General features: G+C 38.6%; 1 protein-coding gene across 7 annotated transcripts in view; it reads right to left on the reverse strand.

Annotated features, from left to right (window-relative positions):
* Positions 1-27,134, reverse strand: part of DROSHA (drosha ribonuclease III) — a 102,494-nt gene that overhangs the window by 43,063 nt on the left and 32,297 nt on the right. For 6 of the 7 annotated variants that reach the window (XM_036409634.2, XM_036409637.2, XM_036409635.2 and 3 more), the window contains 7 exons: positions 24,392-24,463; positions 22,469-22,550; positions 21,317-21,391; positions 14,062-14,231; positions 9,306-9,430; positions 7,351-7,450; positions 5,391-5,498 (listed from right to left, as the gene is read on the reverse strand). In XM_036409634.2, coding sequence (XP_036265527.1) covers positions 5,391-5,498; positions 7,351-7,450; positions 9,306-9,430; positions 14,062-14,231; positions 21,317-21,391; positions 22,469-22,550; positions 24,392-24,463 — 732 coding nt within the window. The remainder of the gene's footprint in view (positions 1-5,390; positions 5,499-7,350; positions 7,451-9,305; positions 9,431-14,061; positions 14,232-21,316; positions 21,392-22,468; positions 22,551-24,391; positions 24,464-27,134) is intronic. The other variant, XM_036409633.2, reaches the window with a different exon arrangement.

Below are 27,134 nucleotides of genomic sequence, written 5' to 3' on the forward strand. Positions count from 1 at the left end.
TATTTTTAATTACAAAGGAATGGATTAGGACTCATCAATCTAGAAACTTTGACATGGTCAAGATACTTCTGAGAATCTAAGGAAAATAATTATCTCCCCTAAAAAATGCCTCTGCAAATAAGCATGCAAAATTGAGTGCCATATTAATAGGCTCAGAACCCCTGAAGCCCATCACTATCCTTTAGGTAAGACCTTCTCAACCAGGTGATCTTCAAAGGCCATTCCAGGTTTCACACTTAATGACTTAACATTCTAAGGACAACATTTCTAAAGTCACCGATACTGTTAAGGCACCCAAGAGCATGGAACTTTTGTTTTTTGTTTCAATCACTTTTCATTTGGCCATAGATACCTCATTGGGAGATAATTTCATGAAAGGCACGTCTTTTTCTGTTCTTTAATAACCATTCCCTAGAACTCGAGAGAATAAAGGAGTCATTCTTATTCATCAGAGCCTGGAGGATGGGCACAGCCCACAGAATGACTGACATATGCTTTCTACCATTTTAGTCTTTGAAGTATTTTAAGCTGGCAGTATTTAAAAATACATGAAAATGGATTTGCTTGAAACTATAGAAATCAGTTCCCTGTATTATTAACTTATAAAGAATAATTAGTTCTCCCAAATAGACTCTCTGATCAACAGAATGTCTTTCTTTCCAGTTTAATTCAATAAAGACATACTGGGCACCTCCGTGTGCCAGGCTTCCAAGAGTGTGGGAGAGGAAAAGATGAAGACACTCTTTCTGCCCTCAACGGATTCCCAGAGATGTGCCATTATGATGTGAATTATTGGCATTTTGTCCACATAGTTTTTGTAAATGCTGTATTTAAAAATTTAGTAATATGGCAGTGTGTGGCCCAAGTTTAATATGATTTTACAGGCATCTAAATTGCAGGGAGCTCAAGGGAGTCAAAGCTAAATACTCAAGGTAAACAGGTCATGAAGACTATACAGTGCAACTAACTATCTTTCTAAAGTGTGAATTCAAACTGGTGAATTGTTTATTTTTTAATACCTCCAGTGAGAGATGAATAGGCCCTCTCTAAAGAGATAATTTTTATAACATTAAGCCCAAATCTGTCTCCTTATCCCTTGAAACCCAGTTCTACGCCTAGAGACAAAATAAAAAAATACACTGAGTGGCCATATTGTCTCTTGGTTAACCTAAGTCTTATTTCCTCGAACCTTGACTCATATGAAACAGCTGTTAGTCCCTTCACCACTTCCTCTAAACTTGCTCCAAATAGAGCCAGTTTTTATTTCCAAATAAGTCTGTTTCTTGTGAATACCATGGAAAGGTACGTATGACCCACATCCATCCCAGGCAACCAAGTCTCAACATTATCTACGAGACTGTTGCATCTGCGGCTCAGTTTTTTAAAATAGCAACCTCGACAATGTTAAAAAGCACATAATCACTGGGCATCTTTTTGCTCTCCCTCTAATTCATGCTTGGCAACTGCTTTCATTTAAAAAAAAAAAAAAAAAAAAAAGTTCCCCTAAAAGAGTGTGAGGAAATGGCCATGTGTAACTTTATGTATATTAAAATTCTCCCATAAATATAGAGCCACCAGAATAGCAAACTAGACCTCCAAACAATATATACATAAAAACTAGATGACGAAGTATCACCATGAGCTCCCAAGTGAGAGTATGTGAGGACGAAGCCCTATGTGGGCTCGTCACCTGTGAGAGTGAAGACAGGGAGGGTAGCAGGGCGTCCGAGGGCCCTGAGAATGAAAGAACCCAAAAATTAACAGCATGCATCCCTTGGAAACGTGACCAAAACCGGAGAGGGGTCTGCAGAATCCAAGTCTCTGGGTGAGTACAAGAGGACAGTGTAACAGAAAGTCAAGTGAGGACAAGCCTCAGAGATTCAAGTAGTAACTGGCACGGACCAAGGAATGGCTTTAATAATTTCCACCATGGACCCTCTCACTGCATAGGCATGTTGTTGAACTACTCCTATATTTAAGAATTACCATTTTAAAACCATTCTGGAGCATGGAAAAATATAAATAAACATAAAAATACTAATTTTGAGCCAACAGTCAAAATTAGTCCTTCTCTCCTAAGTCATTTTTATTTTACTTTAGGTATTTGCATTTAAATTTGACCTGGATTGCTCCTGTATAATGAATGAATTGATGAGTAGCACCTTCAAAATCTCTCAAAGTGGCATTCCTATATGTTGATATTTTAAGCTCAGTGTAGGTAACAGTTTACTTTCACAACTCCAAGAATATTCATTGATGGTGGAGTAATATTTAACATGTCAAGGTAAATAAACAGATACTTCACTTCTTCACCTAAGGGTGATAGCTACAGAATGCCTCCAGGATGATCTGATTTTGGTACATAAGGAACTATTTCACCAAAGCATGTAATTTAAGATTTTATCATTGTTTTTAAGAGTCCGCATCTCGTGCGACCCCACTTCCCCATGATTGCTCTTGTGCCCAATTTCTTTCTCTTCTGCTTCTATCAACCTCTCAGGTAGCTAGCCGGCTCACACTTTCATTCATTTATATGCAGACATGTTTTCCTGTTTATAAACCATGTAGCAATTCCTGTACTCAGTCTATGAACTCAAAGTTAGCAATTTACACTCTTTATCAAGTCATTTAAATGTGAGCATAATTTTATTAAAATTAAATAAGACTTCCATTAGGAGGATGGGGGAATGTAATGTGAACCCTGGGGGGGGGGGGGGGGAGGAGAGAGATAAACACCTACTAAGAAGGGTTCCTGATGCCTAACTAGGCTCAGATTTTTGAAAAATAGAGCCTAGCAGTCATTGCTACATGAGCCTCTCACACACACTGCTCTTCAGGGAGAAGCCTGTACTGAACTACCTGCCAGTGCAATGAACTGCCTGCCTGCACTGTGTCCTGACACCTGAGCCAGCCCTTATAAAGGAATTCCTAGAGTCCTATTTCAACCATTAGGAATGAGGCTTTTCCCATCCAATCAGAGAAGCTCTATTCTGACCAATCAGGACAGTGCCTTTTGGACCAATCAAACTGCAAAGATTTGAAGTCTTCATTTACATGAGGACAGACCAATCAGGGACCAGGGGCAGGAACATCTGTCCATATAAGCCAGGTCCCCTCTGGCTCTGGAGTGCACTGTCCATCAAAGACTGTTACAACTGACTGAGTTGAAACACCAAAGATGTCTTGTGGAAGCAAAGGAGAGCAGACCAGGGCAGGCCAGAGCAGACTGTGGAGGAGGAAAACAGAACAGAAAAGGGGCCCGGTCCCAGGGCTGCCTCACAGCCCTGTGGAGACACAGCTGAGCTATTATACATCTGTGCTGTTTTCATAGCCTAGCAGTATCACAATTGAGCTGTTTTGCAATAAGTAAAGTTTCCTTCTTCACCACACCCCAACATGGGGATTCCAGTTGCCACTGAATTGGTGCCAATACCACCAGTTGACAGCAAGCATGGTTTCTAAACAGTTATCAGTTGTCTTAGAAGAATGGGAATCCTACAGAGGGAGGAACTATTACCAGATGAAAAAATAGTCACCTTTATATATATTTTAATCAGGATCCATTTTCTCTTTGACCAGTCAGTCAAAGATAGCCACTGAGTGCTTCCACCAACCTCAAAGCAGAATGAAAAATATAATGTGTACATAGAGATAATAACCTAGTCCACAAGCTATGGCTAACCTCGCTGAGGAATCAGAGTAAGCCATCGGTGACACACAAAGAACACGAAACTGCAGTGAAGCAGATATTCAGCATCCCTGTTTGTTTCACCAAGAGAAAGGAGGAAAAGGACTCGATACTTTTTAAAAAACTGTGTTCAGTGGAACAAAAACTGCCTTAGGGACTGCAACCTGGGATGGGAAGAAAAGCAAGTAAAACAGGATAATCCCTCCACACTCATTCAGACAGTTATTGCTTTATCTTTTTATAAAATAGGGCCTCACAGGGCTTTGTTAAAAAACAAAACAGAACACAACTTCAGAGTTAACCAAAAACTAAGTTTAAAAATCACTGAACTAGAAGCTCTCTAAGGTCCTTTCCAGTTCTCAATGCTCTACAATTTTAGGATCTCAAACCATCAATTCCGACTTGTCACTGAGATCACCGGGTTTGGGGCAGACTGTTCAACATTCCACTCATTGTTCTTATGGTGTCTGCCTTAGGATGATGTTATGGATTCGGAGAAACACTAGCAAGAAGGAAATTAGGTGCTATGACTTCAAGTGGCTCTCAGAGAGAACCAACAGAGTAAGATGTTCACTTTTGAAGGTACTTAGAGAAAAAATAAATTTGGTTAATTGGCAAAATAATTGAGGACTTGGAGGATGCTCACTACCACTGTTGATGATTATTCTCAAACTACTTAGCAGTACTGCATCAATAGCAGTTCATCTTAAAACAAAACTATTTAGCTTTGGACATCACATGGGAAATGAATTGCACAGTAATACCTTTAATTATTGGATTAAATCCCACTGTTCAATATAATAATTAAATGCCAACATTGATTTAAAAAAACACACTCATGATGATGAAATGAATACCTGAGAGTATCGGAACTTATTACAATATATGCTACCATCAGAACAGATAAGTGGAAGCCTGGAACGAATTCTTCCAAAAGGCTGAACACAGCTAATTACATTACCTGACCCCAGCCTGGGTAGTCATTTTCCTTTACTGTAATTTCCCTGCAGCGCAACCAGTACCAATCATAACAAAAAAATCAAGTGTGTTTTGGGGCTCTCTGATCTGGCATAAATTCCTCCCACAGGGAAAACAAACACACTTATTAGTGAGTCAGCATATATATCTGACATGTTCCTCTACTGAGTTCATCTATTGAAAAAATACTATCATTTGGGTCAAATATGAAATTTAGACTGATTCCATTCATCAATGCCTTCAGTTCTCTGCAGCATAAGCTTGAGTCACGGGCTGTAGTGTGCATACATGACCTTCAGGAGTCTGCCTGCAGAGCTGCTGCTGTGTGTCTCTTTGGACAAGCACCTGCACATAGCTGCAAACAGGCAGGTGCATTTGAAGAATGGACTTGCCTTCATTCAATATGCAGAGACAGAGTCTAGTGTTACTAAGACTAATAATGTGCACGCATGCACACGCGAGACACACACACGCACGCGAGACACACACACACGCACGCGAGACACACACACACACACACCAACACAGAGTTAAACAAGATAATAGCAAAACTGACAACAAAAACAAAACCCAAAGGACACAAAACAATTTATGGTCGCTGTCCCATTTAGCTACAAGGCAATATGTTCCGCAGAAACTTCTCAGAATTTGGAAAACTGCAGTGCCAGATGACTTTTAAAGGAAGAGGTGTACAGGATGACTGTATTCCCAGAAGCATCATTACCTGACAGACATCAGAACGGATGCCAGTTTTCCAGAATCCTTGGCTACTGAGCTCCACTGTTACTTCTCGCCTCATTGTATTCTTCTGTCGTATTTTTTGGAGTGCTTCCTAGAAAAGAACTCATGACGATGAGTCACCTGATGGTTGTAGAGAAATTTTAAGCCAAACATCAAGCATTAGAAAATAAGCTAGATTCATTCAATATCACCCTTACATTCAGGCATTCAAACCTTTTCATGCCAAATTACAGTAATTTACTTGAAATGATGGCCAGAATGCTCAAAGGCTTGGGTAACTAGATAAGAAAAAGATCTAAGCCAAATGTATCATTCTGGCAAGTTCAAATTAAAAATGACCTTTACTGATTTTTTAAAAAGTAGTGTTTGGGTCTTGAAATCAGCATGTAAAAATTATAATTATATCAAGCCTTATGTCAAGCCTTTACATCCACGAAATACAATCAATAAATTAACCTGCAACCCACATAATTCTAAAAGTCGCTTTCAAATTTGCCAACCTATTATAAACAACTCTTATCGGGAGGATACATTTTATTTTAAAAAATACAATAATCCAAAACTCCTGTAAGACAATAAGTCAGGAACTCTTTCCTTTAACTGCACTTCAAATAATTAATCATAAAAATAATTTTATATTTGTATACTTACTTAGTAACAATGTCATATGAATTCACAATAACAAAGGAACCACCACCTCCACCCCTGGTTAGAAGAAAGCTCAATGGATTATTTCAGAAGTCCACACAACTATCTTTTCCCTGGGGCACCAACACAGAGACAGTTCAGTCAGCTTCTCTCAGCCCTGCTTCCCTTCTTTATATAGCAAGTGACGAAGCCAGAATTCAAATACCTTTCCTAGCCTGAGAGACTTGTTCTTATATCCCCAAACAGAATAAACTTCACTGAGAAAAAATCAATTTTGATACCAAATTCATTTACTCTTAAAATTATAGCTAAAATGTAAGTGGTCCTGGAATATAAAGATAATATGACCCATTAGTAAAGATATGTGGAATCCTATATAATAAAAGCCTAGGTGGCAAAACGCGACCACAAGATGGCTGCGCACAGTGGAGGCAGGGCCAGTGAGGCCTGGGTGTCCCGCTCTGCGTGACTTGGAGGAGGCCAGTCCCAGGGGGTCACGGCAGGGGAGGGCAGTTGGGGGCAATCAGGCTGGCAGGGGAGGGCAGCTGGAGGCAGTTAGGCTGACAGGGGAGCAGTTAGGCATCAATCAGGACAGAAGAAGAGCAGTTGGGGAAAATCAGGCTGGCAGGTGGAAGCAGTAAGGGGCAATCAGGAAGACAGGCAGGTGAGCTGTTAGAGGAGACAGCAGTCCTGGATTGGGAGAGCGATGTCCGACTGCCAGTTTAGACCTGATCCCAGCAGTTGGACATCCCCCGAGGGGTCCCAGATTGGAGAGGGTGCAGGCTGGGTTGAGGGACACCCCCAAAACTCCATGCATGAATTTCATGCACGGGGCCTCTAGTGTAGAATATAAAACCTTACAAAACAAGTTCACCCTACTAAACTGACAGGCATAAGGAAGACAATCTTTTACAATCTTAATACCAAGAAATTTGCATAAGACCCAAAGTTATATTATATGCAGTCTAATTATGATAAAAAGCTGATCCAGTCAGTTTTATATTTTAATTTCTATAAAAGATACATTTATTCCCAATGGTAGCAATCCTTTAGTTAAGAAACTATCATTTTTACACAAAAAAAAGTAAGTATTCTAGTTAGGAGGAAAAATGGTTCCTTAGACACTAAAAGATGGAAAAAAGAATCAATCAGCCTACTAATGTGAGGAGAGGAGTAAAGTATGACTTTTTGAAAGCCTTTTCCCATCTGATTCAGAAGTGTAGTGACGTGCAACAATCTTGAAAAAAAACCTGAAGCACATCATCAATCTCAGAAGGACAGAGCTCAATACCCACCTCCCTCTGGGCCAACTTCTGTTTGTCCGTTTGTTTGACTTTGGGACTATTTGCTAGGAGGTGGCGAAGTTTCACATAGCTCTTCCACAATTTCTGGTACCTAAGGAAAAGGACAGACAGACATCTTAAACAAAGAGCAGGCGAACCAGAAGTACAATAAAGCCAGTTGTCTCAATAGGCCTGTTCAATTATAAACTGCATTTTTTTTTTTTTTTTATACCATAACGGCAGCAAACCTTCATTCTAAGGAAGGATATGGTTTGAGGGGTTGAAGGTCAGGATGACCAAGAGGTATCTGGAACCTAGTCATTAAGCTGGTTATTGCTTATTTTTGTTGAAAAATGAGGTGTCACTACATGGGTGAATCTATCTGGAAAGAATTCCAAAGGAGATATACAACAACAACAGAAACATATGCTGTTTCTTATTGTTACCTCTCTGAAAGTGACAACTTTTATTTAAACGTGTACTTTTTTATGGTTGCTGAGAAAAAGACACCTGACTTAATAAGGATACTGTCAGTCTCTGACCTGCCTAAACCCGTGGTCGGCAAACTGCAGCTCTTGAGCCACATGCGGCTCTTTGGCCCCTTGAGTGTGGCTCTTCCACAAAATACCATGGCCTGGGCGAGTCTATTTTGAAGAAGTGGCATTAGAAGAAGTTTCAGTTTAAAAAATTTGTCTCTCAAAAGAAATTTCAATTGTTGTGCTGTTGATATTTGGCTCTGTTGACTAATGAGTTTGCCAACCACTGGACTAGACTGAAAGTAAAATCTGTAGAGTATTAGAAAGAAAGCCACATCTGTGCCAATACCCTTGCTACATAGCTATTTCCATTTCTCCAGTGCGGAGGGGAAAAGACGAATGGTCACTCATCTGTATATACCGGGACAAGAATGAGCATGCTTGCAGCCAAATACGTGGTGACCTAGATGAGCCTGAAGGATACTGTGGAAGCGCCCTGGGAATGAAGGGGACTCCTTTATCAAGTCCCACTCCTGCACCTGAGTCCACGAGGGCCCAGTCACATTCCACTGACATTTTTCTGACAAGAAGGGGCTTTCAAAGGATTTTCTATCACCTTGAAACTGCTTCTGTCATTGAAACTGCTCCTTTCTTGGCCTCAGCTGGGTCTCTTTTTAACAAGTTTCTTTGAGAATGGAGGAGAGAAAGAAGCACTTACACAGTGCCTGGTTCACTGTTTCATACTTGTATCCAAAGGGGGAGGGGAGAAAAAAACCCTTTAGCCTCTTCTAATATATTAGCCAGAATTGTATTTATGAACTGAAAATCCCAAATACCCTTTTCTCCCATTATGAATTCTTTAAAAAATTTTTTTAACTCAGGAAACTATTCGTTTCTTTAACAAGATAGGAAATTAAAACACTGGTGAATAAGATAATATTTCCAATCCCACACATGTTCATCTTCTCCCAGAAAAAAAACAACACTAACACACTAATGTGCCAGTTAGAAAAACCCAAATGTGGAAAATAATATCAATTCTGAAAGTCAGAAGCCGTAGCTTCTCCTTCTAACACAACCCTTAGCTTTGCATGGGGTTTTGAGCTCTTATTACAATAAGATGTTCTAAAAAAAAAAATAGAATCAGTATGAATTCAGCAGTGCAAGAACCAATATGATGCTATTTTCCTGTAGAGGGCGCTGAAAAATAGTACCAGAAAGTATGATAAGGATGAATAAATGAAAAGTTCCTTAAAGGTTAAAAACATACAGGACTCTTGTTGACCAAGATCGCAAAGGATAACCTATTGAATAATAATTTCCTGTAAGCTACCAAAGTCTGTTTCATTTGGTGAGCTAAATTTGGAAACATGGCTCATTTCAGTTCTTATTTTTGAAAAAGGAAAACATCCACTAAGAGGTATTCCTCTGCTAACAAAGCTGCGAGTAGAAGGTGAAATTGGCTAAGACAAACACGGAGAAATATCTTACTGTGGGTCTCCTGCATAACTCAACTGTGCAGGGCGTATCCCAAAGTGAACGATTATTGGAAAAGTAATCACATCGGGGTTGAACTGTTCACGATCCAGTTGATCAATGCGGACAGAGCTTGGTTTCTACAGAAAAAAAATCAAAGCCGTTTATTCCCATAAAAAGTCTGTAAGTATTGACTTTAACCTAGATAGGAAAGAAATTAATCGAATTTTTTTTTCCAGGAAAGCCTCATCCCCAAAGGGAAAATGCCACTTAAACCCTTTAGTCATAGCAGCTATAGTATATAAAAACTATAATGTCATCCCTGTAAATGAGTCCGTGCCATTTGGCATAATGAACAATGATCTTGTCCTTTTTGCAGTCCACACGAAAACCTTTAAAAATTAAATTTCTAAAAGGACACCCAGTCAGATGTAACTTTTCCTTAACCTCTGCGAAGGCACCAGGGAGGTATTCCACATCCCAGGGAAGAGATGTGCTGCCTTATTCTGTTTTAATTTCACATTTCAAATGAATAGCTTACTTCGACTCCAAACGCACAGACAGATGCCTGTACATACATATTTTTCCCATTAGCTCTCTCTGTACCTTATGATATTCCTTTAATTCCGCATCTTTAAATTAGAAGGTGTGGTAGTACAAAGGCCAAGTGGTTAAGTTCCTCATTATTACAATATGTCCATGTAGGTCATTTTTAATTTTAATAGAGCCTCATATTTTTTATTTAAGTCAAATAAAAATAAAGTGAATAGCTAATTCCTCCTTGAGTTATTAAAATATGAGGGACCATCTATAAAAACAAAAAACAAACAAACAAACAAAAACCCTTTCATCCTGAAAGCTTAAGTTTGTGAAAAGAAGGTAAAATCATGGAGAGAATGTTTTAGCAACCTGCTTGCTTATGCCCAACTCTCTGGCAGGCCTCTATAATTACAGACTAAACTCTTACTAGGGGATTGTGGGTCTTTGGCTCAGCTGCTTTCAACCAAAGGCTACTGAGCTGACCCACAAGGAGGCCAATAAGCTTCATCCTGTCGCCCAGCAATGACCAACAACTAGAGTCTGGCTGGTGGTTTGAACTGTCCAGGACTGAGGGGCTTCAACGCTAAAGGCGGGACAGACTTCAACAACTGGGACAAGCTGGTTATCCTATCCACAACTGTAGCCCCGCACAGCCATCTGGCAAATCCACATAGGGGACAATGTGAATAGGTTTGTGTAAATCCATCCACATTAGTTTAAAAACAACTTACACTTAGGTTTTTAAGAAATACAATCAAAATGTCACTAGGATCTTAAAAAGTTAGCCTCTGCTCTCAAAATTAATAACTGGAGAAGATTTTGGTCACAGGTAACCTAGTATAAAATTATGTAAGTGCTTATCAACAGTAGCAACATATTTTTCTTAATTTATCTTTATTGTTGAAAGTACTGCAGATGTTGCAACATATTATTTAGGCCTAAGAATTGGTTCCAATATTTTGCGCATCAAAGCACCTGGATCCGTTTTTAAAAGAAAAACTGCACAACTGAAAGGAACTAGGTGAGTTATTCGTGTTCCCAACATTTTAAACACCATACTATGGAATCAACAAGGAGATACTGACTTAAAATATCTATAGTATCTCTAAATTTATACATGTGGGGAGGGGAAGGGAATCAGTTCTAGAATTTGGCCACACATTACAATAGCTATCATACCATCTTTGTAGAAACAGAAGAAAACATTCTCACTAATGACCAAAGTATTCTCTGGCAGAAGCAAAGTGCCCAAAGAGGGAGATTAATTCTTTTAAATTCTGCAGCAATAAAGTACTTAATATGACCATAATGTCTTGAAAATTTAATAAATCCCCCAATGTTCTTACCATTGGGTGATCTTTCAAAGCAAGGATAAAATGTATACTTGGCCCTATTCTCAAAACAATATACTGGAAGATGTTTGAATCATACTGAGTTTTCAGAATATGTTCCTCCTTTAAACATTTTTAGGTAAATATTAAAAAAGAATTAACTTCAACATGTCCCAAAGCCTGGCATCCAAATTTACCTTTTTCTTATTTCCATCTACTTTCCAACATAAATCTTTCATCCTGGTTTCTTCATTATCTTCAAACGAGCCAAACACCATGCTAAGTATGTGCATTTAAAAATGCCAATAATTTATATAATTTCTCAACTCCTTAAAGACCTTCCTGTGGGGTTTATGAAGCATCCCCAGCAGCCCAGCCGAGTGATCTCACCTAAAACTACAGGCTTTCCTGGCTGGCTTTCCTACTGACTGGTCCATTGATTCAAAGGTCCATCACACCTTTTACACGGACATGCTGTTTGACCACACCTGGTCAAACACCATATACATTTACATACTTCACTAGTATCTAGCTCACATGGATGTCCCTCAGCAGTAAGTTGAATGAGGAGTAAATGTCCTCCATGTAATAAGCAACAAGTGAATCTGAAGTCCTTGGGATTTTTTTTTTTTTTTTTTTTAACTACAGATCCTTGAGTGCCTGGAGTATATAGGGTCACTCCTAGCATTCTTATATTTTCTTTTCTTTTCTTTTCTTTTCTTTTCTTTTTTTCTATTGATTTTTCACAGAGAAGAAGAGAGAGAGATAGTTGAAAACATTGATGAGAGAGAAACATCTATCAGCTGCCTCTTGCAGACCCCCTACTGGGGATGTGCCTGCAACCAATGTAGTACATGCCCTTGACCGGAATCGAACCCAGGACCTTTCAGTCCGCAGGTCAACGCTCTATCCACTGAGCCAAACCGGTTTCAGCATCATTCTTATATTTTCAAAAACTCTCCAACTGATTCTAGGACTTCAGAAAATGTTAGCCAGGACATGGAAGAAAGCTCCAGGGAGAAAGTGTTCCCAAAGTGCCCACTGTAAACCATGGAATGCTTAGAGTGGACCCACCAAGATAAAAAGATCATGTGTGCCACCACCATCACCTGAACCCAACGTCTGGCCCAGCTATAAACCTGACAAAAGAAATTAAATTTCTGCAGTTGTTTCAAGGAGAAAAATCAAATTCACAATCACTCTCTCATAGTGCTATGGCTTGTATATTTCTTTTAAAATTACTCTAACAATGGTTTATGTAGCTTAACAATGTAACAGTAAAAACTGTATGACTTTAATTTTAAATAAATTTTATGCTGAAAAACATTTTTATTAAACACTTTCATTTTCGAGCTCTGTTTAAAATAATTGGCATGAGCAGGAATGTTTAATTTGCAAATAACCACATTTTGTTTGTGCAGATGTTGCTGTCATGCTACAGAAAGTTGATCCAGAGCTTTATTTTTATGAATCGTGACTATTAAACAAATTTGGCAGCCTTTTTAAAACCGCAGCTTTGTTTAAATAGATTACTATGTTTCTTTACATGGAAATATTTTAATTCTCCATTTCTGGAAAAACTTCTCCTGATAAGATGCCAATATATAAGATGCCAAAATATAACTATTTTATGAAATAACGTATTTTCAGAAAAAAATTATTTTGATATAAAATAGCATTTTCTTTATAAGATATAGTTATCTTTTAATTCACTCTTTTAAATTTCATGTTATTTCAACAACTAACATTAGAAGCTTATTTTAAAACAAAATAATAAGAAACACTCCTAAAGAAATTTATGACAATAAGAAAATGAAGTGGGAAATATTTGTAATAATTATGGCAAAAGAGCAATAAAAGGATCAATAATAAAGGACAAATACCACAACAGAAAATTTGACAAAGGATATTGACAGGCCATTATCAAAAGGCCAATAAACATTTAAAATATCGATTTTTGTTAGAAACCAAAGTAAATACAAAACTAACTAAATAATATTTTTCTCTAGCAACTGACAAAGTTTATCTGTTAAAATATTATAGTATAATACTTTCAACAATAAAGATTTTTTTATTTTTTATTTTAAACAGCATAACCAATATTAAGAAATGGGTACCTTCATATCTTCCTAGTCAGAGCACAAATTTTACAACCTTTCTGGAAGATATTTGCCATATGTATCAAAAGACTTAAAATGTGTATGCATCCAGACTACTTCTTCCTAAGGAGTTAAATGGATAAATATTCAAAGATACATACATATACACATATATATGTGCACACATATACAAATTCAATACAGCATTATTTGTTTTAGCAAAAGTCTGGAAGCAATCTAGGTACCGAACAGTAAGTTAATTTTATAACTTAGGGGTCTTTTTTTTTTTAACACTCCTAAAGAAATTTATGACTATGAAAAAATTATATTTTGTGGTTGTTTCTGGAGAATAAGGAGGTCTAAATATTTAATATTTAATATAATACTATTTAATAGAATGATGCCAATTTTGTTTCAAAAACAATATGAAATATATCCTAGAGACCAGAAAACTGAATACTATCATCTCTGCAGAATGGAATTATGGATCATTTTTATTGCCTTCTTTGGGCTGCTTTTTGATTTTCCTAATTTTCTATGGTAAAGATATATTACTTTTATTTAAAAAATCAGACCTGAACATACCTAAGAACTTCAAAAGTCTCCATAAGGAGCAGAATAAATTTACCAATAAGATGAACTTACTACCAAATGCACCTATATTGTAATGTTTTTCGTATCTACTAAATATTTAAAAACTACTCAAGAATAAAGCTTTGAAAATGCTGTCGTTGTTTTTCTGAAACATTTGCACCGGGAAGGAAGGTGGCCGGGTCCGAGTGTGTGAGCACCAGAACCTACCGTGCCAGGGTTGGTAACAATCATGCCTTTGCACTCTTCAGCGTATTTCTGCCACTCGAGCTCTTCCCACTGCAGCATGTTGGCGATCTCCTCCTCCGGGACCAGCGCTTTGCTGCACCTTAACAGGTAAAGGAGAATCTGGTGCATGGACAGCACTTCCTTCCCTCCATCTTGGGTGGGGAGAGAGAGAAAGGGGGAAATGAGGCTTCTCAATGCACAGCCAGTTATCAGCCAAAGAAGGAAAAAACAAGGCGACAGAGACAAAAGAGCGTTCATAAAAAGGTAATTTAGAATTTGCATTGTTCAACCAGGTGCCAAATAATCCAAAAGCCATTTGTTTCATTGATAAACAGTGCTCATAAACCATCTCATTTACTAAAATGGTAAGAGCAACATTCTAAATGATAAAAGCATCTATTTGTAAGGTGTGAATATAAAAAAAAAAAAGGTGTCTGTCTAAATAAATTTAAAACCATCTAGCATGAAGAACCACAGCTTACAAATATACAGAACTTAAATATTTTATCATTCTTTCTAGGTAACAGATGAAAGTGATGGTATTATCTTAAGGAAATTCTAAGCTTTTGAGATATGTATGGATGTTTTCAGCGTATTGTGTGATGGTCTAATTTTTTGGTGCTAATGTGCTACACCTGCCGTGATGAATAGTCCTAAAGAGTCTGTACTGATATCGTGAAGATCATTATGGAGTTAGTGCATGGAAAAATAGCAAGTATTGTGAGGCTTATGGAGCACGTATTACGAAGTACAGAAGGTAAAAACAACAAAGGGCAATTGAAGTACTTTGGAAAAAGCCAATTAATCTGGTACTTGATGAACCAAAGACTCATTTAATGTGATCATTAATTTCTGGTGCTCAGGTTTCTGGCTTCTCTTTGGACTTAGCTGCTTGACCAATATGTGTAACCACCTTATACAACTTTTCTTAACTTAAACCTACCCAAAGAAATGACAAGAGCCCTGAGAGTTTAGAGGACAATGAGTACCCTCCCCAAGTCTCAAAATATTTCTAGAAGCCGCAGTATGCCAACACTTCATGAGAATAAGGAAACCAAGATGGCGGGGATAGGTGGGCACAAATGAGTGTCCTATTTGTGCTAGAGGAGTTAGATACCCAAGGGACTGGGGCTACCAGAAAAATGAAAAAGGATAAAAGGTTATCATATAAGTTGCTGTGGGCTAAAGCTTGGATAGGCCTACACATCTGAAAAAAAAGAAAATAGATATCAAGATTTCTCTCTGGTGTGTGGTGGGGCGGGTTTTAACCTAAGATACTACTCTGAAACTAGATGACATTGCTACTACAGAGCTACTATATATATAGACATCCTGCATTCATTCATTCATTCAGTAACCTAAATATTTATCTATTCACCCAACATATTGTTATTGAGCACCTACTAGGAAATAGGCATTCTTCTAGGCAGTGGAAACAGAGTCTCCTTGTCACTTTTATTTGACACACCAAGGATATTTCCCAATTTAGGAGAATACTCACAAGATAAAGAAAGAAGGTCACCACATGCTCACCAGAATGCTTCTACCTAGCCTGGGCGCAAAGCTGCCAACAAGCCCTAGCCAGTATAGATCAGTGGATAGAGTGTCGGCCCACAGACCCAAGGGTACTGGGTTCCATTTTGGTCAAGGACATGTACTTCAATTGCAAGCTGGATCCCCAGCCCTGGTCAGGGTACGTGTGGGAGGCAACCAATTGATGTATCTCATCCATGTTTCTCTCTGTGTGTCTCTTTCCATCTCTTCCACTGTCTTTAAAAGTCAATGGAAAAATATTCTTGGGTAAGGATTCACACACACACACACACACACACAGCCTCCAACGAAGCAGGAGTGTTTTACAGCAGCATAGAAACTAGAAATACTTTTCTTAAAAAAAAAAAATACACACATCAGGTGCAAAGTCAGTCATGTTGAAGGAGAAAGTGTAAATCCATGTTGAAATCTGCTAAATATTTAAAATAGCACCTAAAACCTAAAAGGACAGATATTTACCACTGTGAAAAAATGTAGAAACCCAGAGCAGATAACCTAAAAAGGGGGACTGAGGCACTGCTCCAGGGTCAGTAATGAGGTGCAATCCTAATGGATTAACGAGAGAAGGTAGACAAGAGAATCCTGCCAGAGCCCGTGCAAGGGCTGTATCCTCGTACCCAGCCCAGCAAAAAAGACCCTCATAAATATTTGAGAAGTGACTTTCTGAAGCAGATAAATAACATGGCCAATTGCTCACAGACTGCCATGAATTTACTAATGTTAATGAATTGGCTCTTTTGGTTTGTCTGCTCTGCTACATGTTTATGTTGGGGATTTATGGAACGGTGTCACCGGGGGCTAAGAAGCCATTTTTATCTCTCTGGCTGAGATAAATAGGACACGATACAAATGAGAAGCGAGAGTGGGGACGCTAAGGTTAGCAGGCGCTGTTCCAGCACTGGGACTGGAGCCGTGACAACGAGTCATTATTCGAAAAGAACTGGAGTTTGTGTTTCAGGGAATGAATCTGGACAGTCATTAATGAACTGACAGACTTTATAACTGTTTCTCAGAGACCCAATCCTCTCCATTTATGTTGTCTGATTATTTATACCGTTATTTGCGGGGGAGGGCAATTTGTTAGGGAATCTGTGTTAAGAATATGGCTGCTTACGCAAGTGCTTCTCAACAGTCTTAACACTCAATTTTAACAAATACAAACACACCTTCCTCCTTCCCTACAACTATACAGCTGCATTACTATGTCCCCTGCGTATTCCTGCTAAGGTGCCTTTAAGTAATCTTGTCTAAAAATCTGTATTAACAGGTATTTTCTAAATGTTCCAAATACAAAGTTATACTATGACTAGGGGCCCTGTGAACAAAATTCGTGCACTGGCGGGGGGTGGGAGGGTTTCTCAGCCCAGCCTGTTCCCTCTCAGACTGGGAGCCCTCAGGGGATGTTCGACCGACAGCTTCGGCCTCCCTCTGCGGGAGGTGACCAAGCTGATCAGGGGAAGGCGCCAGCCCCATCACCCGGCTGCTGCAGCCACTGCCAGTCACCACAGCAGCCAAGGTATTTTCATCAACATGGACTCCAGTCCCTTCACCATGAGAAAATGACAACTTTCTTTAGGCATTTTCAAGATGTGTCTTTCATATGACATGACATTACTTTATTTCTTTTTTTTTTTTTTATCCTCACCTGAGGCTCTCTCCATTGGTTTTTAGAGAGTGTGGAAGAGAGAGGGAAAGACAGAGAGAAACGTCAATGTGAGAGGGACACTTTCATTGGTTGCCTCCTGCATGAGCCCCAGCCAGGGAGGAGACTGCACCTAGGTACTGCCCTTGATCAGAATTGAACCCGGACCCTGGGGTCAGCAGGCCAAAGCATTATACACTGAGCCAAACTTCTGTTTAAGCCTCTGCCATGGCATGGGCAGAGCCCCCAGGCTCCACTCAGGTTTCCATCGTGGCTTGGGCAGGGCCCCCCAGTTCCACTAAGGCCCTGCTCAAGCCTCTGCCAACCTGCTCCAGCTGCTCAACTCCAAGACCCATAGGTCAGAAGTAGCCAGGGGCTTTCTAGGACCCTAGCTGCTCAGGACCTACACGTGGGCCTAAAAGCTCTGAGTGGCCTGGGTCCCAAGGATGTTCCCAGGACCCAGGCTGCTGGATGCCTGTGTATGCAAATTAACCCACCATCTTTGTCGGGTTAATTTACATACTCACTCCTGATTGGCTGGTAGGCATCACAGAGGTATGGTAAATTTGCATGTTTCTCTTTTATTAGTGCAGATATTATCTCAATTGATGTTTTTTTTTTCAATCTATGCTTGTCTACCTGTGAATACTGAGATATACTCCCACCCGCTGGCCCTCTGTCAGTCACAACTGAGAACTACTTATCCAGGGTGGGGCAATTCCAACAATCAGTCTGCTAAACAATCAATTTACAAAAATGATTCAGGATTTCCAAAGCTTTACTACAGCAACAATACAAGCAATGAACAGGCTTTCCTGTACATGCAGCCTTCCTATCTTGAAGCCCCAGTCCCAGCTACAGTCAAATAAAACCTTAAACAGGCTCTAGGAGAGTTCATTTTAACTGTCTAACTGCAATAGGTAGGGGTAGGGATAGAAGAAGAAAAAATGTGAAAAAAAATTTTAATTTCAACTGGTTGTTCTATGGTTTAACTTCTAGAAAAATGACTTTCATTGAATAATCTTTGATTTAAACTATAAGCTTAATTTTGGACAAGTCTGTAGAAAGCAACTGAGATAGCTGTCTTCAAAACAGGCAAACTGGAAAACTGAAGAAAAAATATGATGCCTAAAAAACTTTTTATCAGAGATAATTAACAGATATAAATGAAAAGCAAAAAGAAGAAAAGGACCATAAAATACCTGAAATATATGAAAGTTGCTCATTCTCAGAATAGTGCAATTAAAATGCAAATGGTAGCCATGAGATGACCTTTTGCCTATTAGACAAACTATAGAAGACGAGTATTATTCAATGCCGGCAGATGTATAAAAAATAGGTACTGTTAAAAATGTTGGTTACAACTACAAATTATGTAGTTTCTAGCGAGAACTTGGCCGGTATCTTTCCAAATTAAAATGTGCATACTATTGTAACAAAACATTTCACTTCTAGGAGTCTACCTTATGGAAACATTGACATAAATGCAAAATGATAGATGCAAAAGACAATTCCGGAAGTATTTATGCAATGGGGAGAAAATAGCAATCTCCAAAATATTCTTCACTAGAAGAACTGTCGAAAAAAATTAATATCAGTTCATACTATGGAATTCTATGAAAGTTTTAAAGAATGAAGTGATGTCTAAAAATAAGTGAGTAAAAAGGCAAGTTACACAACATGTTTTAGCCCACTGAAACAAAAAAGCATTAATTTTCCCTACACAGGTTAAAACAAATACAAATCAATCCACTTATGACACCTACTCAATTTTTACACATCTAGAGGAGTGCTCATTTTTTACAGTATATACATTTGTACTGTTTGGCACATACACACGCACACACACACCCCACGTCAACCCAATTGGAGGCAGAGAAAACACTTCAATTCACTTCAATGGTCTTTTCAATAAATGGTGCTGGATCAATTGGATTTCCATACTGAAATCTGCAAGTTTCCCTAGTATATTTTCAAAGTAAAGTCTAATGAAAAAGTGTATCTTGTTTGAAAAATAAATCAACAGACCTTCTTTCAATGACAACATAAAATTTATCCCTAAATAGTAATGGAAAACATTTTGTGAGAGTTAAAATCCCACAAAGTAAATATCTAACGTAAGATTGTTCTTTAAGATGCTTTTAAAACTGTCCACTTTGTCTTAGAGATCTGCTTGGTTATAAAATGTCTAGAGACAGACAGTTACTGAAAGAAAAGGCTTTTCCACAAACTCACTGTAACACCATTTTATAGTAAGTTCACTGCTAAGGTGTCATTATAAAATCAAAGATGCACTCAGTTGAAACAAAAGGACTTCTCAATAAAACAAAACCAGATGTACAAAGGGGAAAAGCTTTTGAATACATTTCCAAACAAAAAAAAAATTTTAATGAAAACATGAGCAACACTATTCTAAAATAAAAATAAGTCATTGTGACTGAATGTCTGGACTGAGGAAAGGACAAAATCCCGAGGACAAATCTAACCTAGAATGAATGGACAAGAAACAAAAGCCTCAAGGATGCATCAGAGCTCAGAGAAAAGTTAAGGGTAGCTCAGCAGAGACAAGGTCAGGGCCATGCACCACCTTCAGGAAGAGACTAAAACAAGCGTGTCCCCAGGATTTGGTCTTTGGGAGGCTGGCTTTATTTCTTTAAATATGTTTTTATTTATTTTGGAGAAAGGAAGTGAGAGGGAGAGACAGAAACACCTCCTGCTGAGGATTGAGGCCACAACCGAGGCATGTACCCTGACTTGGAATTGAACCAGTGACCTCTTGGTACATGGGCTGATGCTCAACCAGTGAACTACACTGGCTGGGCTGGAAGGCTGGCTTTGACGTCAGCAGCAGTGGCAGGGTGGGGATGGGGTAGGGGGACTAGGTGTCATAGCAAAGACAGGTGTGGCTGGACCAGGGTCTGACTGGCTCTAGTGTAAGTTCCAAGGCCTGGGGAAGAAGGCTTCCTGCCCAGGACAGCAGGCATGAGGAAGAGCGCATGAGCCTAACACTAACCTTGTAAAACTATAGATATGCAGACTGGGCCGAAAGCTTACATGCTAAAAAGCTGAACAGCTGAAATTGTAGATCACAAAGTTATTGCAGCTGCCAAACCTTTTCACCAATATCACTGAGCAGCACACATATAGGAGAAAAAGGCAAATAGTGGAGTTGACATTTCCATGGAAGATGGTGGTAAGCATAAGGCCCAAGGCCCCTAGAGCCGAGAGACAGAGTCAGAGCACAGAAATTAATTGAGGAAGCAAAGAAAGGTGACTATGCAGAGAGCAAAATGAAGATCCAAGTGGAAGCAAAGAACCATGCATGGCCGGAAGTAAGCATATCCCTGGAAATACCAGTGAAGGAGAAACCAGAATGAGACCTAGGGATGATTCCTTTAGGGTGGTGAAGACTTTGTAAACAAAAAGGCACCCAAAGATTTCATTACAAACCCACCATTTTTAAAAAACACCAAATCAAATATAAAGCAATATCTCATAGCTAGACTCTTTAAAGTTTTTTCCAAGACAGTTAAAATATTGCTTTAAAAAACATGTCATATAGCTACTTATATTTTTGAGTGAGAAAATAAATTTTTTTTCACTGTAAAATAAGTAGAAGTCTATGTCAAAAAATAGAAAAAAAGCACTGTAATACCACTACCTTAATAAAGCTACTATTACAGTAATTTTTAGCAGTTATAATCAGGTTGTATACAAAATGTTATAGTTATTGTTTTCCAATTAATTCTTTGCATTTTTAAGCCACATGCATATTTCCAAATTAATTTTAACACGTGTTATTTTATCAAGTTAAATTTTAAATTTTATGAATCAATTCTCCCATTGCTCATCTAATTTGAGGCTACCATAAATTACGTTAGGGTACACATAAACGTGTATAATTTTACATTTTTATACCTGACCTAGAAGTAGAAAATTACCAGTGTCTGGTGGGAAATTTGCCAGAAAAACTGAAAGGAGAATGGCAGGCTTATTTTCAGACACAATTTCCATGGGTCACAGACAAGCCAGAAGATTTACCTGGAAGAAATCTTACAAAACGTGGCATGAAATGAAATCTTGGACAGCAGGGTGGGCTGTCTTCAAACAGAGGACCTAAAGCAAACAAGTGGAAAGATATGAAAAAAATTAATAAAAACAAGCTTAGAAAACAAATACTGCAACTTAATTCCTAAGATTCCTTATAATGACAAACACCACTAGAAGGGCATAAAAATAAAAAAAAAATTTTTCTTGTACATCAGTCCTAAGGTAAACCCCACAAACATCCCAGAAGACTGAAGTAAGGAGACTACCAATGTAAGAGGAGAATGAAAGTCGAGGACATGTACTTCATGGTATACTAGAAGCCCAGTGCACGAATTCATGCACAGATGGGCAATCGGGCTGAGCCAGCCAGGAGGGACCATGGGTAGTTGGTTGGCCAGCCCCACCCCATGGCAGAACTCCCAGTCAAAGGGACAATTTGCATATTAGCCTTTTATTGTATAGGAGGATAAAGGAAAACTATTTTTAGAAATTCAAAACAAAAAGATTTTTGTTATAATTGAACTACTGCGTGACATAATATGCTTATGTTTTAATTCCTTTCCATTTTAATCAATAGGACTGGAGAAAAATAGAGAGAAATGCTACTAAAAACTTGGTTTGAAAAGCCATTCATCAATACTCAGTTTAGAAAATAAATAAGTAACTATCTGCTGGAATGAAGACACCTCCAAAGAGTAACTATTATCCAAGATCCAAGAACCAGGTGCCAAATCTAAGTAGCTCACAGGTTATGGAGTATGATTTGAGGTCAAAGCAAAGTTCTGTTTTGATAAACTGTAATCCTGGAAATTCATATTATAGTAAAGTTCAATAGATTTAAAATATTAACTAATGAGGTTTCTCCAATGCACATAAATCAAGGTAATTACTTATAATAACTAATACCATCTTTTTATATATCAATTAGGAAATGGAAAATGGTAATCTTAGGCAACAGACACTGTCAAATTGTATTAAAATAAGACCCTTAAGAACTTCGTGTCAGATGATAGTAAGCATTCCTATGAACCACACTTTTCCCTGGGTATTTCAAAAAATGAGAGAAATTTAAATTATGCTCCCCCCTCCATACACCACAATGTTCTTTATGCATCACACTTTTCTTCAAATCCTATTATTTACCTTTAAGATTCCAGTCATACAATTCCAAAATATCTCTGAATAGGAATAATGAAAAGAGTTCAAGTCCCTTCACACAAAAATTCTGAAAAATAAACCAAAATCAAATTACTATAATTCTGCAAATATATATTAAATGAAGCTTCAACTTGTTCTAGTCAAGTGCCTTAAGAAGTGTCTGTTGAAACTATCCTAAAACCATGTACTTTCCTAAAAAGTTTGACCATCATCCTACAAAGCACAGTTCATGGGTTGAGACACAAACGAAGTAGGCAAGCATGGCTTTAGGTTTTCTAAGAAAAGGTGAACCCAGTCCTTCCCAATGTGAAATTAAAACACTAAGTCGTCTTATGAAGGGAGTGGAACCAGAGACATGGAAGCATGGAACAGAGTGCAGAATCTCAGAGGGAAGGTGGGGGAGGATGAGTAGGTGGGTGGGTGGGAGGTAATCAACCAAGGGCTTTATAGTCATGGCCCATGGACACAGATGAGGCCATGCATATACAAGGTGGTGAGGACTTGGGGTGGGGGGGCAGACTGGAGCGGGTCAATGGGGGGGAGGGGTGGGGAGACATATGTAATGCTTTCAACAATAAAGAATTATTATTTAAAAAATAAAATAAAATAAAAATGAAGTCGTTTTTATGTCATATTTTTCTAACCCAATTATAAAATCAGTATTTCCTGGGGACTTTTTGTTAATTCAAATCACACACACTCACACATATGCACACACACCACACACACCAGTAGGCTCTGACAGGTTTGTCCCGCTCACCCCATCCCTGCTCCCTGCCATCCCCCAAACACACCCAGAATCATGTTGGAGTGACCCTAAACAGAGGTCTTTCATGCCAAAAAGTTCAAATTCTTAATGAAGGTAAATAAAGGGCTACAAAAAACTACTAAACTTTGGACCAAAATTTCTCCAGTAAGCAAGCTTAACAGATGATATATTTGCAACTAAGACATGTCTCATAATTCTTCCTTCCTATTTGTTTTGCTCGGGGTTCATAAATCACCCTGCGTGAGATAACTCCAGACTCATAAACCTTTACAATAGCAAATGAAGGCTTATGACCTTAAAAATCAAAAAGAAGCAAAAAGCCCTTTTAAGCTAGAGAATGAGGGGGGTGGCCCTTTCTCTTTAATTCTTTTTGAAAGACAGGTAGAATTACCAGGACTTGCTTTGAATGAAATAGGTGCAGACTAAGCATGTATGTCATGCTTATCAATTCCCGCTGGTGCCCAGCTGCCCACGCCAGAGCCGCGCTGTTAAACAAGGTTTACAAGGAGAGCCGGGGGCTCAGGAAATCGACCCCAACTCCGACACAAGGTTAAGTGCACAGGCTTGTTTGCTGTCTAGTTGGTATTTCTCGGTGTGATTTGTTGACATCACTAAATTCAAGATCAGGCAATGAATCATTCTGAGGTTCACATTAATCTTGCTTTGGAATTCTAAACCTCTTGCATATATTTAGATAAATCTGCTGCTGAGCAGCCGCAATGAAAAACAATTAGGAAAAATATGTAAATATATGGGAAGAAAAATGAACCAAGCACTGATCTTGTCATTGGAGATAATGAATAAGATTATTCCAACAGCTATCAGATTCGGTTTCACTACCCTAATTTCCTCTGATAACAACCAGTAATCAAAGTCTGTCCCCTATCCAAAACAAACCAGAAATGTAGAGTTACTATCAGTAGATGCAAAACGAGGAGTAATGGATTCAGAAGTTGAAAAAAGGCCCGGATTTTAACCTTGTTCCTAAAGCTCCATCTCACTGACCCCTGCACAGCAGTGACCACAAAGCTTTAGGGGGATTCCTGAGGCCACCGCCAGAGCTGGCCAAGTCCAATGCTTTCAAGATATGAGGGTGGAATAAACAAAAGACAAAGCTGCTAAGCGATCTTCTGCCTTACCTCAGGCATCATCTCTTCGATGAAATGGATCGTGTAGTCTATGTTGAATCTGATCACTTTACACAGTGGAATCTGCAAGAATAAGAAGAGGTTGAGTCAGCATCACCATCCCAGGGGCTCACAATGAACACGTGTTGGCAACATGACCCAGAAGGCCGTGACCCAAACGAGAAAGTTCCACTTAATCTAAGCTGCTCGCAGTGCTGCAGGCGAGCTTGACCACAATTGCTGGGTTTTCATGGCATGCACCCAGCTGGCCCTGCCTCTACAGGAAACCTGCAGAATGCTGGTGCTTAATTAACTGTAAGAGCAACAACACAAACGTGACAAGAACCCATTATACCAACCAAATTGCCTCTGAAGAATTAATAAAACCACTTAAATACTTATTTTTCTCGTGTGTGTGTGTGTGTGTGTGTGTGTGTGTGTTGTTTGTTTGTTTTTAATCTTTCAGAACTTTAGCTCTTCAGGCAGATCAGGGATAGCAGGCTGACAACTCATCAGTTACAGATTCCTAAGTCACTACGTGCACACAAGTCAAGCTGTCTATCTGGCTCAGGAGCAAAACCAACCATGGTAATAAACATAATAAAGTATGATAAGAATAATAATAGATAGCATTTCCTGAACCAGGCGCTATTCTAATGCTTCATACATTGTCACCCATGTAGCCATCCCTATGAGATAGGCACAACTTATTATTCCCCTTGTACAGTGGGGAAACTGAGGCAGAGCCATCAGGTACCTTGCCTAAGGTAACCAACCGGTAGCTGGTGAGTTCAGAAATATTGCTCTGCACCCCAGCCAGCTCTAAAGCACTAGAATATAATACTTCTCATTACTTGTTCTATTACTCAGTGTTCATGTGAAAATGAAGGAAGGCTCATGTTAAATAAATTCACACCTGTCTTGTTTTACCCATGTGTCATCAGACACTACCCTAGACATATCGGGTCTAGTAATACTTAATGTCGTTTTTAAACATTCGTTTAAAATCTTGCTTGGCGTTGACTTGTATTGACATAACCTTCAAACACGTGGTATCTACAGAACGTGTGAAGTGCAATTAACAAGTTTTGCTTGAAAAAGTTTGTGTTTGGTTTGGTTTTTGTTGCAAAACTAGGGCTAAGAAGATGGCGGATGAAGAGCATATTCGGCACTGCATGCTTTACGAGTTCCAATTAGGAAGAAAAGCAAGTGAGGCTGCAAAACACATCTGTAGTGCTCTTGGTCAAGATGCAGTTAGCGCCAGAAAATGCCAGCGTTGGTTTGAGAAATTTCGCGAGGGAAATTTTTCGTTAGATGACAAGAGTGGTCGAGGCCGTGTGTCCAATTTTGATCAAGAAGCTCTTCAGCTCTTTTGGTGCAAAATCCTCAAATTACCCAACAAGAGCTTGCGACAACTTTAAATTGTTCACAAAAAACAATTTCCAATCAATTGCGTGCACTTGGCAAAGTCCAAAAGTTTGGAAAATGGGTTCCTCATGAGTTGACCGACAACAACCGTAATCAAAGAGTCACAATTTGCAGTTCGCTCCTCTCTCGTCAAAACCGTTTGCCGTTTTTAGAGCAGATTGTTACCGGAGATGAAAAATGGGTGCTGTATGTTAATTTGAAAAGGCGGCCTCAATGGTTGGACAAAAATGAGGCTCTGCAGCCCACGCCAAAACCTGATTTGCATGCGAAAAAAGTGATGTTGTGTGTTTGGTGGAATTTTAAAGGAATTCTTCATTATGAACTTTTACCATCTACCCAAACCATTACAAGTGCAGTGTATAGTGCCCAATTGGAAAGGTTAGCCCAAGCTTTAAGAGAAAAAGAACCCGCGCTGATTAATCGGAAGGGCGTAAATCTTCACCACGATAACGCATGACCGCATACTGCAAGAATCACTGCTGAAAAACTGCGCCAGTTGGAATGGGAAGTTCTCCCTCAACCTGCATATTCTCCTGATATTGCCCCTTCCGATTACCATTTGTTTCGTTCTTTGCAAATCATTCTTCTTGAAAAAAAATTTAATAATGAAGAATGCCTCAAAAATGCATTGACCGAATTTTTTGCATCAAAATCACAAGAATTTTACAACAGAGGGATTAAAATGCTTCCTGAGCGTTGGGCACAAGTAGTAGAAAACAACGGCAACTATATTGTTGATTAAATTTTGTTGTATTGTTTAAATAAATTCGATTTAAAAAAAGTATTAGAAAACGACATTAATTATTACTAGACCTAATAATAGGTTTTCCTTAAGTATACTTTTGAATGAAGGGATGAATGAGAAAGGGAGGGTGTGGAGTTACTAGAGTGATTTGGCTGATTACCTGGGGAAAATAATACTCAGAAACCCTAGAGATGTGTTAAATGGGTTTTTCTAGGCACTCAATCTGTCTATCCATAAGTAACAAAAATGTAACTGTTTTTTACAAAGCATAGCAATCAGAAAGGAATAAATGTTAATTCTACCAAAGGAATGGTAAGTAAAACTAAAATAGTCTTCTAATGCCATCTACTGGAAACTTTTTCTCAGAAATAAAATTTAGTTCTTAGGTGCTTTTTCATTTTTTAAAAGGATAACAGCTACTTTGAGTAAAATTCATAATTTAATAAGAGATCCATATTCAACCTTCTGGTGGTAATAAGTGAGTTCTAAAACAACTGAAACAATAGACTAAAGCCACTAACATTTTAAGGTCTTTTTAGTCCTATATTTAAAAATGATGTGAGAGCTACAAATTTGGGCATC

This window comes from Pipistrellus kuhlii, unplaced genomic scaffold (genome assembly GCF_014108245.1).
Source record: "Pipistrellus kuhlii isolate mPipKuh1 unplaced genomic scaffold, mPipKuh1.p scaffold_m20_p_4, whole genome shotgun sequence".
Classification (NCBI taxonomy): Eukaryota; Metazoa; Chordata; class Mammalia; order Chiroptera; family Vespertilionidae; genus Pipistrellus; species Pipistrellus kuhlii.